The sequence below is a fragment of the Talaromyces marneffei genome, chromosome 3, assembly GCF_009556855.1.
Source record: "Talaromyces marneffei chromosome 3, complete sequence".
In the NCBI taxonomy this organism is placed as follows: Eukaryota; Fungi; Ascomycota; class Eurotiomycetes; order Eurotiales; family Trichocomaceae; genus Talaromyces; species Talaromyces marneffei.
In genome coordinates this window covers 101,832-119,595 of record NC_072350.1, presented here as the reverse complement: position 1 = coordinate 119,595, position 17,764 = coordinate 101,832, and the positions used below count along the sequence as shown (strand labels likewise).

Below are 17,764 nucleotides of genomic sequence, written 5' to 3'. Positions count from 1 at the left end.
TTAGCGCCAAACAAGCCTTAGGGTTTTGCGGGTTTTGGGGGTTTTGGCATCACGTCGATCCATCAACTAACTATCTCCGCGTATAGTCAGCATCAAAATATCGAGACAGCTTAGAGTACCAAGGGACTCCAGGCATTCCGGCTGATATTGAACAAATGTTTTTGACTTGTCTCCAAGCTTTCATTTGTAAATAACTGTAGTCGTGGTCCTCGGTTGCTCACTCAAAGAAGTCCTTGCCGTCCAATTCATTCTGTAACCTCTCCGCCAAAATAACTGAAAGGATCGTCTTTCGCGGTCCAGGACACTCTTGAAGGAAAGTGTCTGGTCGTTGCCAGGGACTGTCCGTCCATAATTCCCCTTATTAGAGAACCCTTATCAACGAGTCACTGGCAAATACTACCGAGGCAGGCCGCTCACAGTACATTCATAATGCAGGAGGGATCACTCTGGCTTGTAAAGATAGTGAAGACTTGGCGGCTATCTATGCAATGTTGTCGAACGGTCTATATGTTTGTTGAGAGGTCTTAGGGTGGTTAATCATATTAGTAGATGGATTGATTCCAAATGTCAAGAAACTACGTTAGCGGAGAATAAATAACATGGATAGAAGAAAGATCTGCATAATGGTTATGAACAAGAGTGAACAGAACAAGGATTTAGATAAACACATAGAAACGGTGGCATTCTCGCTAGGAAATATTTGGTACCTGGGAAAGGAAAGTAAAAGATCAAGGAAAAATTTCGAATGGAAGAGTAAATAAAGAAACCAAGGATAAACTGGCCCTAAAATTAGAGCTCCCCCTCCTCCTCGGCTGCGTGTACTCCATTCAAAGCTGAGGTCTCGACAATGTCCCAGCTCCTGATGTTAGTATCCAATAGGTCATCGTTTCTCTCAGCTTTTCCGGACCCAAATTTTGTCGGAGTCCATTTCTCCACACCCTCAACACCATTGAGATCATCGCTGAATTCACGGAAAATATCCGCATTAAGACGTTCAAACTCGCTGTAATCCTTGGGCCAGTCACCTAAACGCTCAATGGCGAGTTTCAGGAGATCAAGATGTTGGCGGACGTGTTGGCCCTCCGTCCAGTTACTAGTCGCAACATTGCCCAGTTCAAGGGAATAAGTCGATGCATCCATGCTCATGCTCATATCACCACCTTCAAGTTCAGCAAATGATGGATCGCTGAATACACGCAGAATATTTTCATGTACTGCCGCGGCCTTCTTGTAGTAGCGGTGAGCAATCTCGTGGCCGGACTTTTGGTTCTGGTACCGTTGAGCAACACTAGTGTATGATTGAGAGAGAAGAATAGACATCTCGAGCGTGCTGGGATGACGAGGTCCATGGACACGACGACAATTGTAGACAATGTCTTCCGCGAGACGGAGCGTACCAGACACCTCTCCTACCAGGTAGCGGACCAGAATAAAACGACGCCCCAGAGTGAATGTAACGGATGGCTGCCACGACCGTTGAGCCTCACGACTGTTCCAAAGTACTGTCAGAAGCCAAGAGAGAGACTTGTAGTCTTGTTGTTCACCGAGAAGAGCAATGAGATTGTTTAGATGGACTAGACTAAGCTGTGTCATGTTGATCTTCAGTTCCTTGATGACCTTGAAGGCTTCTTGCAGAATCATAGAAGAAACCTTCAGCAACTTTAAACGAGCAGCTTCAGACGTGGGAACAATGCCACGTCCAGCAACTGTAAGACCAAGTTGGAAAATAAACTTCAAAATAGCCGCAGTGCGATACTCTTCATGAGCAGAAATATAGCGGAAAGCAGCAAGAGCAAGATCAGTAGCCACGTCATATCTTTTCGTGGCAATTAGCTGCTGAGTATGCTCAAGACTCGCTATACCGACAGAACGAATGAAGTTCTTGGTCTCGTGAAGGCTAAAGTAATTGAGTAACGTGAGTGTCAAGACTTTCGCTTGAGATATCTCCGTCAGCTTGATGTGTTTACCCTCTGAACCCAAGAAGTAATTCAAGAAGTCCTCATACACTCGTGTCGCAATTGCGTGACGTTCCCTAGATAACAGAAACGCATGTAGTCGCGCAGCAGTGAATGTTAGACCTTGCAGAGTAGTACTTGTTGATTTTAGCTGGCTTCTGTATTCCTCAAAGTAAATATACTCTGTAGTCAAAGCTGAGAAAATTTCGTTCAGGGTCACCGATGAGTTTTGACGCAAACTGTATTCAAGCTGGGCCAAGAAAACCAGGCTTTGGCGTTCTTTTGATGTAACGTCGAAACTGAGAGACTTGACATTGGCACTATCTTTCATCACAATCTGCCGATATACTTCGTGAGATAACTCAGTCGCCTTTTGAATCTGGTTAGATACAATGTAGCTGTTTGCTATGGCCGAGGCACTGGAGATAAGTTTCATAGAGGATGTTTCTGTCGTGAGAATCTGCACTGTGGCCTCCTGTAACTCCTTGAGAACCGTCTCAGTCTCATTACGCTTGGAGTAGAAGGAAACCATCTCCTGCATCTTGGAAAGAGACTCCTCATGAGCCCAGCCGTGGCTCTTACGCACAGTTGTAATACGACGCTTGAGAACGGAGACAGCACGTTCAACCTGGGCCGAAGAGACTGACTCTGATTCCGTCGAAGTAACTATAGCAGTCTGCTCCTCGTAAATAGCGTCGAGAGTGGCAGTGATCTCCTGATAGTCAATTTCATCGGACTTTATTTTCAGCAGTTCTTCATATAGATGGATTGCCTCAATCTCAAGTCGTTTTGATTCCTGGCAGATTTTGGCCAATGTCAAGGTTGCTTGGATAGTAATCGATGCGGTCGCACCAAAAGAAGCCTTGACTTTGGCCTGATAGTCAACGGTAATCTTGTTAATTACAGCAAATTCCGTCTGTATAGATCTAAGAGAATGACTGTATCGTGTGAAAAATGATTTGACAAATTCCTGGTCTTCGAACTTGAGGTTCAGTTTAGGCTGTTGGAGGAACGTCTTGTAAAGAATCTGGTAATAATGCACGGCATCGGAATACCGTCCTTGAGTCCACAGCTCTGTAGCAACAATAACAAGAGGCTCAAATGCATCGGGCAGGCAGATTTCAGAGTCCTTGTTGATGGCAGCAACAATTTGACGATAGTAGTCAACGAATATTGGACGTGGACGTGTCAGCATTGCCAGCGCCCAGAGATTTGTAATCACGATCGAATGATGAAGACCGTATTTGCCAATATAATCGCTAAGTAACTCCTGGCGAAGAGTGATTACCTTGTCTGTTTGAGAAGTGCGTTCAAACAAGCGTAGAAGTTCTGTTGTGGCACTATCAAGAAGTTTGTCTCCAACTTGGCGATCGGATCGAACCGCTCGATAAATTCTCGTCCGGATATCCTCTTCCTTTCCAAGTCGGCGACGAGCGTGATAGCACTGACTCAATTTCTCAGCAAGCTCAATGCAATGATCGACATGCTTGCCCGGAAGAGTAACATCTTGAAGCGATGGAATAAAAATATTCGGCCAGATTCCATGCAAAACTCGCTTGATCAAACGAGTGCTGTCATGCCACCGATGCTGTGAGACGTACATCTCGTAGAGAGTTGAGACAGCAGTTATTGACGTTTGGTCAACTTTAGTGATAGAAGACGACGCTTCATACACAATCTCCTCTAGTGTAGTTTCGGAAGTGACCGAGGAGGATGTAGACACTACTTTCATCACCTCCTGCGACGTAACCTGGATGCTCTGCTGAATTTCTTTATAGGTAGAAGTCTGAGTCCGGCTGGTGCTCTCATAGAATTGTGCAACTCGTTTATAGACAGCAAGGGCAATACTAGCTAAGCCAACAGTTTTCATGGCCTTGGCAATTTCAGATATGTAAGAGACGGAGGTCTCGGTTGCCACGCTTGTCTGTTCATACTCTTGCCACGTTGTGGTGAGTAAAGAGGATGCCTCATACTCCCGCTTCTGAGTTTTCAAAAATTCAGAGTATGCTAGAACGGCTTTAAACTTTCTCTCTTCCCACTCCGAGGAATAGTGCATGCGACATTCCTTGCTTGCACGTTGCCAAATCTGAATAAATATCTTCTCCGCAAGATGGAATTGGCCCTCGGACGAATATTGTTCAGCTTTCTTCAATAGAGCCCAAAAATCCTGGGTTTCTAATTCAACAAGGTCATCTTTTTCCTCGACATCTAGGAGCAGTGTAGTTTGTATGTCCGTTTCGATCTGGGTAGTATGGCCGGTAAGATGGACATTCAAGCTACCACCGATGTCTCGAGCCTCTTGAGAATCTGCACCGTACTGCTGGATAGTAGCAGACCTTAGTAAAAGGATAATATCTCTCGCCTTAGACTCTTCTTTGATGAGTTGGTAGTGTTCAACCAGTTGAGCAAGTGTTGAAATCACAATTTCGGAGGTTGCTCCATAATGGGCCTTGTAGGCATCCACAAGCAGAAGAAGAATTTCCTCCCGCCTAGTCATGATTTCGGTCTTGCCTTCGGTGACCTTCTCACCAGTCACTTCTAAGAAAAGACTTGCAACTTGCGTAGTAATGATGTGTTGCGAATTGAGTGTAGTACGGCTGATAGAAGTTGCCTCATATAACAACTGACCAGCCTCTAGATAGCGATTGATTTGACGGTAGAATATGGCAAGGGTAAGGATTGACTGCAGTGTTGCCAGGTGGTTGGGTGTAAGGATACTACGGGTGAGTTTCATAACAGTCGTGTACCAGGATAGAAGAGTGGGAACTGGTCTATGTTCCCATATGGCCTGCTCCAACAAGAAGAATGTTGTGTTTGTTGGGAACAATTTGCCAAACTCCTTTTCAACACCGGCTTCACCATCCGTAGTAAATATTGTGGTCTGCCGGAGATGCGTGAACCAGTATCGCAGCGAAAAGTCAAGAAGGACATATTTGTCAAGAAGCTTGGACTTTTCGAATCGATCGAAGGACGTCAATGAAGGCTCATGATTTTGAGTAAGTGCGAAGCGGGAGTAGATGAAAAGTCTTCTCAACAAGTCGGCTTGTCTATCCTTCACGCCTGGCACAAGCTTTCCCTTTGAGAAGACATCGATGACTGCCGAGCGAACTTGACCATGTCGGAGATACACGTAACCATCCTCGACGTACACTAACGAGTTTACTGGCTTCAGGAGTTTCAAGATATCGATTTTCCGATCCGTGACTGTAGCCTTGTCGATTTGAATACAGAGCAAAGTGGAGAGTTCGCTTTGAGCTAGAGGACGATCCGTAGTGGCTAGCCATACCAACATGAGCTTTGCTTCCTCTGTAAGATCTGGAGATTGTAGAAATTGTGTGACAAAGTCTGCAATAGTCAACTTGGATGTGACCAACGAATTGACAGACTTTCGTAGGGCTTCCGAGGTTTCTGTACTGCGAGCCAGCTTGGCCGCAAGCTTCGCCCAAAGGAAGGAGCCATTAGCAGCCTGGGTAATTTGCTCAATTAGGATCTCTTGGTCTGTCTCTGATAGCTTGGTATATGCTGGGTGTGTTTCGTAGCCGTTGCGAACTACGGCCGCAATATCGTCGAAAATCAAGTCCGACGTTATTTGTATGTTGGTGAGTTCGCTTGACGCCTCGAACTTCTGAGATCCCAAGACTATCAGTTTCAGATTCGCTGTTTTGCGTATGATGGCTTGGAACCTTTGAAGAAGCATCGTTTCGGACCCAGAAGCTTCATCGAGGCCGTCGACGACAAGGACGACAGGCCTGGACCCATGGAGAGGGGCCTCAAGAGCAGCGTCTAAAGCATCCCAAAGGATCTTTTCATGGCTCTCCATACTAAGGGCCTTCCTACTATGTTCATATGCATCGGAAAGAATTTGGAATAACTGCGTGTTGCCAATTCGTTTCTCAAACAATTGGCGAAGGATTGACTTCACTATTGCCTGAGGTTCGGTCTCCACCGGGACACGAGCATCTGAAAATTGGAGGGTAAGTCAGTTCAGTCCACAGAAGGGGATCAACTTTCTCTTACTTATCGGAATGAAGAGTGTGTTATATGTTACACCACCAATAGGGTGCTGTAGATGATCAACAATGACCGAAGCCAAAACTGTTTTTCCAGAACCCGGTGCACCTGAGATTGAGAGGCCACTGAGTTGTTGACTCTTGAGAAATCGGGTCAGATACGGACTCAACCAAAGGCATGTCAATTCCTCGCGGTCATGTGCAAGGTGGGAGGTATTTTCGGCTACGTTTGCAAGCACACGGTCTTCTGGAGCCAGCCATTGCCTTATGGATTTGACCTCAGAAACTAGAAATAAAAGAGTCTTAGCTGCCTAATGGTTACAATTTCTTTTCGATATTCTTTACGAAGCTTACCACGTTCTCCATCCAAGTCATCTTTCAAGAGTTGATGTTTCCACATTGCCTCAGAAATCTTCTCGCATCGGCCACGGAAACTCTCGATCTGCGCCGAGAAAGTGCCGTAGATATTCACGGAGATGGAAGGCTTCGTCAGCCCTCGTAGAGCTTTGTGAAAGTAAGTCGATACGCTAGCCACCAGTGTGACCAGGTCGGTCAGTGCCAAGACGAGTTGCTCCTTGGTTTCTTGAGACACGGTAAAAAGTTCGGTACGCTCGAGGAGGTTGACCAGAACCATTGAGATGCTGTAAAAAAAACCGAAAGAGATCCTAAGGGCCGAGGAGTTTTCTTCGCCGAGCTATTAAATGGACATTAGTTTGGATTCGCCGTGATATAACGCCGGAAAGGAACCAGACCTCTAGCAGAATTGCACAATATCCGTATGCTAACTGTGCAGCCAAGTAGCTATCTCCTGCAAAGTGCTCAATAGCGAGGTCAAATGAGTGCAAACGCTCGACAAACAGTTGGGCCCATGCGAGGACCTTGTCATAGCTGCTTCCCTCCGGTGGAATCTTACTCATACGCTGATGACGGATCCAGTCTAGAAGTGTAGCATGGTTTGCATTCATCAGCTTGGAGGATGTAGTCACGCCCAATTCGTCGCCACTTCTGCGTTTGAGGGAATATACCACGTTGGAGATGTTTGATAACTCTCCAATGCCTGCTGTTTTTCTCGAGATTCTTCGTGAAATTACTGAGCGGGCAGCGCCATTGGAGACACTGTCAAAATCATGAAGGCCTCCAGAGATTCGTCTCCACTGTCCCCCAGCCCCAGGGGACAAAGGGTTCAAAGGGGACTCCACTTGTAGAGAGGGTGCCATGTTTGCGGGATGAGGAAGGCTTTGTGGGCTAGTAATATTTTGGGGGTCAATTCTCGGTTGGGCTGTATCCTTGGGAGGTTTGACGGTATTTTGATCAATGCGGTGCTTTAAAGGGTCTTTTACCACGGGTTTTCTAGGTGAGGTAACCAACTTTGGGGGAAGAGGAGGGTCACTTTCGGATCCTCTAATGCAACACTTGAAACACTTGAAACAAAACATCCAACAGCGTCAATACTATGTATGTAAAAGAAATTAGTAGAAAAGAAAATTCTTCTGAACTATTCATGGGCGTGCTCACTTCCTATTAAAGCTTGTTCTCAGGATACCAAGGTCTGATGGTTGTTTGCATCAGAGCCAATCTTCCCGAGCTCTCGATACACTATGCAAAGTGGAAGGAACCTTGAATCACTTTCCTAATGCAGATACTATCCAGTTACTCTGAGTTCAAGCGATCTTAGAAGAGCGATGATATATGGTTCTGGTTCTGGTTCAGTCCTCTGGTGGCGAAATTCATACCTAGTGCCTGAGAACAGCTAGCATCTGCTTATGAAATAAATGATCCATGATAGAATTTGGACAGATCAAGTGATCCACAACCATTGTGGTCTCATATTGGAGTCATTCGTGCACGATATTGGCCCAATTCGTCACTGATCCCATTGTATCATATTCCAAATTCGACCAGACGAGTGTGGGGGGGGGGGGGGGGGGGGGGGGGCGACTTGCAGTGTGACAGCCTGCGGTTGTAGAGAAAAGAATCTCAGGATATGTATAATTGAAGAAATCAATGGCTCGTGGACAATTTCCAGGTGGAGCCGAAAGCACTGATTGCAGATTTTCTCTCGTACTCAGCTAAGCCGCCATAGCCGTCACGTAGCAACTGGAGGGCGTAGACAGCATATTTTGCGCAGGGTTCCAATTCGGTGTAACAATATAGTACAATTGAGACACTCCATAGCAACATATGGCTGCCTGAACTAGCCATGCATTCGGCTCCCTTTGTCCTCGGCTTCAGATGACGAGTCTCGAATGAAATGTTTCAATTGGAACGAAGGGGGATGGCGACGCTTGAACCAACCGGAGAAATGACCCATATGTAAAATCGTGGCTCGTCCCTCTCCACGATATTACCAAGTAATGTCGCGCCGACAGTAGCAGGGTAGCTATCTAACTGGAAGAGGCATTTCTCCTTGTCGTAATCCATAGCAATGCCTTCGTCGGCGGCTGGGATTAGATTGACTGCGTCAAGATATAGTCTACAATTTGAAGCTTGTAGGTCATGTACTTGTTCTTTGTTCGCAGATTACGGAGCTGTTCGAGGTTCGTCACGAGGCTTGTTTGGCTCAAGCCCAGGTGGATAATGAGCGCAAGGGTGAAAGATCCGTAAGCATACCCGATAAGTTACGAAAAACGCAAATGAGTGCTGCAACAACGACAAGGGTGTGATGGTATGAGTCTGTTTTTTGTCGAACATTTGTTTTGACACGAAGAGGTAAGAGGCGGAGGTCAAGACCGCGTGGTGGTTGACACAGGCTGCCGTAGGCCGGCGGGGCGCGTCGAAGCACAGAATCAGAGTTTCCGACAGGCACTCATGGGTTTGGCTGGCGTCGAATGCTGGGGTTTGACTTGACGATTCAATTATAGTTTCTAGCCAACCCGCCGATCACCCCCCCACTGTTCCAGTTATGATGTGTTTCTCAATTTTTAGATTCTGTGGCCCTGGAAGATGCTTGATTACTATTTGCAGCTCTCATGCTGTGATTCCAGGTTGATTCGTTAGGTACAATGGTCTGAGACACCTTATTGGAAGGATAGCTGACGCTGGCTGGCTAAGACCCGTGTTAGTGGAGAAGATTCCGAGACTCAGCCAAACCCTCCCCGTTGTCGGTCAAAATTAAAATAAGTGTATACTACTCTGTACGTACCTCGATAGGGTTGAGGCGAATCCGGCTAAGATGTCGCCTTTGCATGTTGGAATACGTACTTCATATCGCCAGATGAGTCGTTCCAGAAGGATTTTTCGTCCGGTTTGTGTTAAAGACTCTAGTGCTCTCGAGGATCTTGTACATATATCGTGGTCACTAACTTCTTTTCGCATTTTCGCTCTCGTTATGCCGGTGTTTCCAGCATCCTGTGGGAGAGAGTTACCAGCGACGTGTGGTGCAGCTCAGATTCCACCACTAGACGGCCATCGAGCAAATTATAAACCGATTGACGGTGAATAAGTGGTCCATGCAAGTCGTGTGCATGCATGGTCTAGACATCATTTCGCGTAAGTCTAAGGAGCAAATGAAGCTGTTCCAGTTGACAGGTTCGTTACACTTGACAACTCGATCTGGTCGGATAATCTCGATAATAATCATTAACTACCAATAGGATACATATTATTCTTATATCACCCCTCATAATTCCATCAACGTATCAGTTCCTGTCGATCAAAATTTCACTCAGCTGCTATAACCACTTTCACAAGTGTCACAAGTGATCTGTAGTTTGACATCTCGGAGAGCAAGAACTATATGCGCCGCCACTTAAGGCGATAGGATGTTATTGATAGTACGTGCATAGGTCGGTACCTCTGGCCATTAATCTACATAATGACAAACATGCGTGAGGTGGACCACTTGAACGCCGTATAACTAGTGGTTGTAATCTAAGCTAAGTGGTTTTTTTTCGCAAGTTATCATGACAAGTGAAAACCATTTAGCGCACACCTCAAGCTAGGGTCCAATCAAGTATACCCCGAGCACGCAGCAGGTACGTAAGGAAGTGCTGAGGAGACTAGGTGAGCCAATTTCGATAACACGACATGAACGTGCAGACATTCCGCAGCTCAGCTAGCCACCTAGTCTAAAGCAGAACAATGTTCTGAGTGCTAAATAGGTGAGCCAGTTAAAAAGAAAAGAAATTAGTCCGTCAGTTTTATATTTCCATTTGTGGTACTTACTGATCAGAGGACTCCCATCAAGCAATAATGCGGATTGATCCGCAAAACCAAATTCTACATGTCTTTGAACGACCCTAGTCGCGTCATACATGAAAAAGTGAGAATATTTGGGAACGACTGCCTAAACTTTACTGAAGCTATGCCATGAATTCACTGAGCGCGAATTGCCCGTCATTGTGGAGGTTAGGATTATGTTTTAACCATTAACCCTTTGATTCGTGGACTATGGCTTTGGACGTGTCAACTAGATTCAGAATTATGAGTCCTAGTTCTAGTGTTGGTTCCAAATAGGCATTGTCTAAGTCTAGACAAAAATTACAAAGGGTTCGGGATGCAAGTAATAATATTCGGAACTATGCATATATAAAGCATCAAAACCCGGCTACCAAGGTAGATATTAATAATGTCAACATATTAACTAACAGTTCTGGATAAATCGAAAAAAAGCCTAGGAGTTCAAGAGGAACCTATAACCCTACGTGGGTAGACCTAGGATGTGGTTGAAATTGTTGTCCAGCCCTACTCGGGTTTTTTGTATAGTCACGCATTGGACCCGACAAAACTATCTAGCCAATGCTACTATATCGCCCACTTCCAGGGTTATGTGTGGTGTTGTGGCAAGAGATTACCCTACCTAGGTACTGGCTCCAATATTTCAATCCATATGATATATCTTTGTAGCTCTACTGTAAAGGGGGGTTTACTAAGGCGTAGTAGTACGGGGTTAGGAGCAGGGTACCTACGATTCTTAGGGTAAACGTATACCTATGTGAATATCGTTCGCAGCTATTCGCAGCTCTCTAGAAAGCCTCTGCGCTGGGAGCGCTGTTTAGATAGTTAACTAACTAGCTAACTAACTAACTAGTTACCTACGCACAGTAGCTGACTAAGCACTAACCGAGGTCACGTGTATTGCGTGCCCGCGGGATACATGAAGCTATCCGCCCGCATTGCCATTCCTTACATCTACGATTATCGCGACACTGGCCACAAACGTGGATGTAGGTAAAAAAGATTCAGGATTCCCCTGTTAAGGCTGATTATGGTTACTCCACGTATGAAAGAATCATACAACAAATGAATTTGATTAATTCTTATTGATCCATCTTTTTCTATTCATGTCGAACTTGAAGCTCACTGAACTTTTCAAGTCCTTTAAGATCGCAATTTCGGCAATCTGGGGAATGGTTCTAAACGATGATTGGTCAGGGTTAGACTCGAGTTTAGCCAGTTACCAAACTGTGTAGGGCATAGTTGAGTGGGTATCTTTGTACGCTACCTAGGTAACGCGGCAGAGCTGTTTTGGATGCCGAATGACACGATCCCAAGAATTTTGTTAGTTAGGTTCGTTATCGTAATGACTTCCGATGCCGACTACAACTCATCAATCATGATATGCATAAAATGTCATCGCGACGTCAGTATTCTAGTTGCGATCCATGTCGCCGATTAAAGCGAAAATGTGTTTATGAGGGAGCCACTCGTCGACCCGGAGCAGCTTGTCTCCGCTGCAACGAGCTGGGATACAATTGCACCTTCGACTATGTCTCCACACGTGTGGAGCAGAAAAAGAGGAAGAGATATGCCGTTTCTTCGGAGTCTCAACAAGAAAAAAGTCAATCGACGGGATTAACATCCAGCGAGGACCTTGTTATGGTAGATTGGGATGCGCCTCTTCAGCCTCGCGACGGAGATGTTTCCCTTGGGTATGATGTTATTAACGACAATATAGTCACTGATTTTCTCGACCTGGACAGTCTCGAGAAAGAATGGCAAGACCCTGCAACGGTTAACTCTGTTCAACCACTAATCTCGGACACAAATAACATCAGTAATGACTCTGCGTTACAAATCAATATTCACTCGCGAATATCTGTTACTGGAAACCAGCTTGAAGGAGCACAATTTTTCGGTTCTTGGAAAGGAAGTCCAATGCAATTGCTCAACACCACTTTCACAGCAAAGTCACTCGGAACATGTCTCTATCAAACTTATGCCACTGTGATGCATGGGATGGAATCTAGATATCTAGATTACGAATGTAACCCTTTTGGCCCAAGTCATAGATACTCGTTCCAAATTGAGGATTTACATTCAGTAATAGAAGATGGGCATTGTTCATTGTCAGACTGTTCTATCATGAGTGTGATCCGACGCTCGCCATCTCCGGACCATCTCAATCAAGGAGGGTGGCCAGAAAGCATACCTATTGGCGATTCGATTAAGATCACATTTGTTGGAATCGCCAAATTCTTAGATCACTTTGGCCACTTTTATGGAAACAGATTGGATCGACAAAGCAGAGCGGAAGCCGAACGCATGCTAATAGCGGCTCAACAAGTCTTTGCCCTCCAATGGGCAGTATCAAGCCCGCACGGACAAGACAAACCATTCTCACCAACTCAAAAATCAACAAACTCATCTGCAGAGGATCTTCATGTATTTGCCAAATCATGGTTCAAAGCACGGTCTCTCATTTCGAATGCAACACCTATCCCCTCCTTCACACGGGTGTATGCGATGCTCCTATTCCATATGACCGTTGCTCCAGAAGAGGCTAAAGATGTTTCAGTGGAACTGGACGATATCCTCGATCAATCTCTCCGTCAATTTGAAAATCTGAAACTCATGGTGGACGAGTATGTAAAGCTGTTGAACAGCACCTCAACTTATCGAAATCTGCTCCAGTCCTCTGTCAAAGCCTTTCAATGGTTCGCATACATTAAGGACACATTTGTCGCCTTACTTACAGACCGGGATTGTATACTTACCGAAAACCCTTCCGAGTTGCTGGGTAAGTTTCCAACTATCTGCTGGAGGTTCAGTGCCCTGACATTCCACTATAGTGACTGGTTTCCGAAGTACTCCTCAACCAGTAGACAATTTCGTTGATGCAGAAGTACCATTACTCTGCCAGAGAGCCGTTCTTCTTATTTACCGATTATTAAGGCAAACGGCGAACGTGAAGCAGGTTGTACGTGAATCTGAAACTATTGAAGAGCCATCCGAACTAAGCAATGCTTTAAGCCTTGCGATAAGTTTCGTCGAGGCCTTTAATGTCGTATATGATGGGTTCCGTAACAAATGCATGACAGCATTTGAAACCCTTTCTCCAACCTCCAAATTGTCTTTTGGTATGTATTTAGTCCCCTCTCGCGATCTGTGTCATGTCATATTAAAATGAACCCAAATAGGCTATCTGGCTCTCTTTTGGAGTCTTGGAACCCTGACTTTAGCCGAACAAATCGAGCGAGCGAGCAATAGTCCATTACGCCAAGGAAGCCACTTCCTTGCCGATGCAGGAATTAAAGCAAAAGAGTACGAAACAGCCGCAATTTCGTCTGTTATTGCAATTTCAAAACACGTTGCTGATATGTCTGTGACAAATGCATCTATCAGCGCCTGTGGCGACTCAGGGGTCAAGTTACCATTTATTTTACACCACGCGAGCCTTGCCCCCATTGTAGCCGTTTTGAGTCAGAGTATTGATCACATCATTCAACGTATTATTGACAGTGAGACTCCAATCGATCGGCAAAATTGGATGTTATCTATCAAACCTGTTTTGACTTGTCTGTTCGATATGAGATCCACTGTGGCAGGTACCCGATTCGTTCAGTCCCCCCTGAACAGATTGATGGCTTCTCATGGCGATCTCCTGATGGAGTGTTGGACTGTTGATGATCCTGATAATGTGTTTGATTGACAAGCTTCCTGTCATCCGAACAAACAAAGTCTTTATTCTCATGGTAGTCTACTTTATATACATTTAGAACGTAGATTAGCCTTGGCACTGGCCAGTAAAGTGTATGAAGCAATCATTGGATCGTTTGTTGGATACAACCCCGAGTCGCTGAGGTACACGGATCATAAAGAGTGTCACCAAGGACATCATTTGCATGGGTTTGCAGTTAAAACTTCAGAATGGCGTACTCAACACGTAGGAAATAATCGAAACTCAACGAAGAGTCTGAAAAAGCCGTCTGAAATTGCATTCTTAGTAAAATCTTTCCTACCCACCACCATGGAGATCCGTGGCGGCTCCGGGGCGGTTCCCAAGCGGTTTCGGAACTTGGAGGTAGTAAGCCAACAAATCTGCTCTCTAATTGTGATATAAATTGAACTCTTTATTCTCTAGATTGGGATTGAAGAATTAAATACCAGTTAAGCAATTATAACCTTTTCTTAATCAAGTTCAAGCGCCCTACTATCACATACCACCACCATGTTGACTGTACATCATCTTGAGTGCAGCCAAAGCGAGCGCATTGTCTGGCTTTGCGAGGAGCTTGCAATATCCTACGAACTGAAACGTTACAACCGAAGTCCCATTTTTGCTCCGCCAGAGCTGAAGGCGCTCACACCTATGGGCGGCGCTCCTATAATTACAGACTCTACTTTCGATCCTTCAAACCCTTTGACAATCGGTGAAAGCGCGGCGATTGTCGAATATATTGTCCATAAGCATGGCGGTGGGCGACTAATTCTGTCTCCATCCGACAAAAATTACAGCGATTATTTGTACTGGTTTCATCAGTCCAACACCAATCTGCAGGGTGCCATCTTCAGAGCTTTGCTTGTTGGACAATTAAGGCTGGCGCCTGAAAATCCGATACAGAAAGGTGTAGACGCCAAGGTGAAGGCTATATTGAATATGCTTAACGATCGGCTCAATCAAGTAACGTGGTTGGCAGGAGATGAGTTTACAGTGGCGGATATCATGACAGTGACTTCTGTGACCACAATGAGGTTTTACTACCCCATTGATCTCACTGGTTACGATGGTATTCTTTTATGGCTTCAACGTGTCGGAGAACGCCCAGCCTACAGGTCTGCCAGGCAAAAAGGCGATCCGGGACTGGTGCCTTGTTTGGGAGCTGCAACACCAGAACTGTTCCCGGCGTGGGCTGCCATCTCGCAATGAGTCTTATGGGGTGTCACAGCGAAGCTGTGGAGAGAATATCTGTATGATTGCAGGTCTTCTATCTGTAGAATGTTGGCACAGGTCAAGCTGTGAAAGTTGCCTGTACCTAGGTATAATATATTTGGCTTCAGTTCCGTGTAGAAAAAAATCACAACTCGTTATACAATTTCACGATATTCCTGGATTAATTCAACATTCGAAAAATAATCAATGCCAATAGTCCCGACCTGACCGAGCATCCTTCAAAGTTCCAAGAGCCTCCCAAACTCTTTAGATATACCCCCTTATCAATATTCCCATAACTTATCATGTTTTGTTGTCGATATGGAAGCCCGTCTCCTGTTCTCTCTTTCATTCGCTTACACAAAGAAGATAAAATAACTCTCCAAGTCGCAAATAATTTCAAACTCACATCTATCTCCTACCTCCCTTTTGTATGAAAAATAAAATTTGAATTCATATTGCATACGCTCTCCGCTGTCGCGCTGAGTGTGGACACAGAAATGATCAAAGCCAAAAATACAACAGATGAAGAATTCTCCACTTCCTCGATAGGAACCACGTTATCGTGCTATAAACGAAGCAAGTGATATATATAAATGTTTGTATGTTATCCTTCCCTGGGTACAGAGTTCCTTCAATGGGATCCTATATGACGCTAACTATAACAAGCTTGTTTGCTTCTTGATCTCCGTAAAGCTATGATTATGCTAAGATATTGTCGTGCAAAGTATCATCTGAACACTATTATTGATGTGTAGGGCCGAGTCACTACGCGTGATAACTATTACAAATGCCATTCCTTTTAAAGCCGAAGGCATATTCCTGTTACGGTACATTTGTTGCATTGGGGGCGAAGATTAATTGCTCGTAAACATAGTTTGCCTTTCCAATCTTGATGTCTTTGTACGTCAAAGAGAAACCCCTGATCAGTTAGTTGATTTGAGACACCTGGACAGAGAGCTCATTTCCCTTTTCTGGATTTAACATCACCAGTATCCAATACAAACTCGGATCTTGACCTGCCCTAGACAGGGATTTATTGGTCTTCGTGCCAGTGTCAAAAGCCACTACCCGCTAGTGATTGTAACCATATACGTACACCTCATCTATTTAAAAGAAAAATACCGCTTACTTCTAATACAAGTTTGACAGCCTTTCCCAAAATGGCAATTGGCAAAGCCTTGACCTCACGTAAAGGCACAATATTTCAAGACCATTGACTAGTCTACTTTTGTGCAAATATGTTAAATTCTAACAAGTGTCTATATTTTAGAGACAACCCGGACCTTTTGACTGAATCCCAGCTGACCAATAATACCTCAAAATAACGTAAATCTGACTCTAGCTTTCTATTTTAGATATGTATATGACTACAAGTTGTGCCACAGCTACATGGTTTACCTGTGCTCCATAGTGTCAACTCCGGGTAATAGGAACCCAACCTTGGAAAGCTCAATATTGAAGGCTGTGCATGGTGTAAATGTATATAATAATGGCATACCTTCTCTAATGTTCACACCCTCCATATATATACAGAACTCTTTTTGGAGTTATAATATTGAAAATGTTTCTCGGCGGTATTGCTTCATTGGCCATTTTCGCTGTCTGCGGGATGGCAGCTCCAGGTGTATGTTATATTCATTGTTCTAACTATTTAATTGACGACTGATATTCTCTCAGCAGGATATACGGAATGGTACTCCTTATGAGCTAGTTTCCAACCCCTCTAGCCAGCGGGTTACCTCGTCAGAAGCCTTTTCAACTGGCGCCGGCAACTCTAACAATGATAACATTTATGATGGTACTGGGAATGCTGGTACTGATCGGTATAGTAAGGACTAAACCTTGCTCATTTCTCCCAAACTCGATTTACAGTGTTTTAACCAGACTGCTACTACGGTGGCTGGGAAAACTTCCCACCTTCATCTAAATGGGTTGAGTTTGATGCCATGTGGAACTATTCCAAATCTGCAATGTCAACATCATGTTCCGACCTTGGTATTGGATCATGCTCAGATGGAGTGGGGGCATTTGGTGACGGCGACACCGGCGAGCAAATCGGGTTGATCTGGAATGCTATTCAGCAGGTTGCCGAAACTTCCTTCGTTGATCATCGCTTTATCCTCGCCACAATCCTACAAGAGGTGAGTTTAGTAACGTATTGAGATACGGCAAGATTGGAAATTCCATGCTTATCGTTTTCCATATAGTCTTCTGGATGTGTCAATGTATGTGCATCGACGAATCCAGACCCCTCACAGCCAGATAACCCAGGTCTGATGCAATCTGATGGCGGTTCAACTTTCATTGGCAATTCTGCTAGCGACCCGGATCAGCAAGCCAGTATAACACAGATGATCATTGACGGCACTCAGGGAACAGCTGACGGTGATGGCCTGGTGCAATGTATCAACCAATATGGGAACCTCTATGAAGTAAGATAGCTACGCTCTCTAAAATAAGAAGAAATATCGGCTGCTAACGGACACAGGCCGCTCGATGCTACAACTCAGGTTCCGTTGACAGATCTGACTTGAACAACGGTGAAGGAGCCACCGACTCGTACGTGAACGATATCGCTAACCGACTAACTGGATGGCTGTATGCCGACTCAAACTATAACAACTGTTGATTGTGTCGTAATATGCTTGAAGATGGACAAGAGAGTACATCTTAAAGGTCACATTCATGTAGAAGTCGTTGAGGTC

General features: G+C 44.9%; 4 protein-coding genes across 4 annotated transcripts; 3 read left to right on the top strand and 1 right to left on the bottom strand.

Moving 5' to 3' along the window:
- Nucleotides 1-789: 789 nt before the first annotated feature.
- On the bottom strand, nt 790-7,182 carry EYB26_003793 (uncharacterized protein; the record flags this gene model as incomplete). The annotated part of the gene is made up of 4 exons (XM_054263087.1): nt 790-5,915; nt 5,973-6,251; nt 6,320-6,659; nt 6,718-7,182. 4 exons carry the CDS (start codon nt 7,180-7,182, stop codon nt 790-792), a joined length of 6,210 nt encoding a protein of 2,069 aa, XP_054119062.1.
- Nucleotides 7,183-11,533: 4,351 nt separating this feature from the next.
- Nucleotides 11,534-13,835, top strand: EYB26_003792 (uncharacterized protein; the record flags this gene model as incomplete). The annotated part of the gene is made up of 4 exons (XM_054263086.1): nt 11,534-12,923; nt 12,976-13,263; nt 13,324-13,447; nt 13,529-13,835. The coding sequence occupies 4 exons, from the start codon at nt 11,534-11,536 to the stop codon at nt 13,833-13,835; spliced, it is 2,109 nt and encodes a 702-aa protein (XP_054119061.1).
- A 519-nt stretch (nt 13,836-14,354) lies between these two features.
- EYB26_003791 (uncharacterized protein) lies at nt 14,355-15,053 on the top strand (the record flags this gene model as incomplete). Its single annotated transcript, XM_054263085.1, has 1 exon — nt 14,355-15,053. One exon carries the CDS (start codon nt 14,355-14,357, stop codon nt 15,051-15,053), a length of 699 nt encoding a protein of 232 aa, XP_054119060.1.
- Nucleotides 15,054-16,620: 1,567 nt separating this feature from the next.
- Nucleotides 16,621-17,688, top strand: EYB26_003790 (uncharacterized protein; the record flags this gene model as incomplete). Its single annotated transcript, XM_054263084.1, has 5 exons — nt 16,621-16,683; nt 16,737-16,887; nt 16,944-17,200; nt 17,267-17,491; nt 17,548-17,688. 5 exons carry the CDS (start codon nt 16,621-16,623, stop codon nt 17,686-17,688), a joined length of 837 nt encoding a protein of 278 aa, XP_054119059.1.
- Between the last annotated feature and the right edge of the window lie 76 nt (nt 17,689-17,764).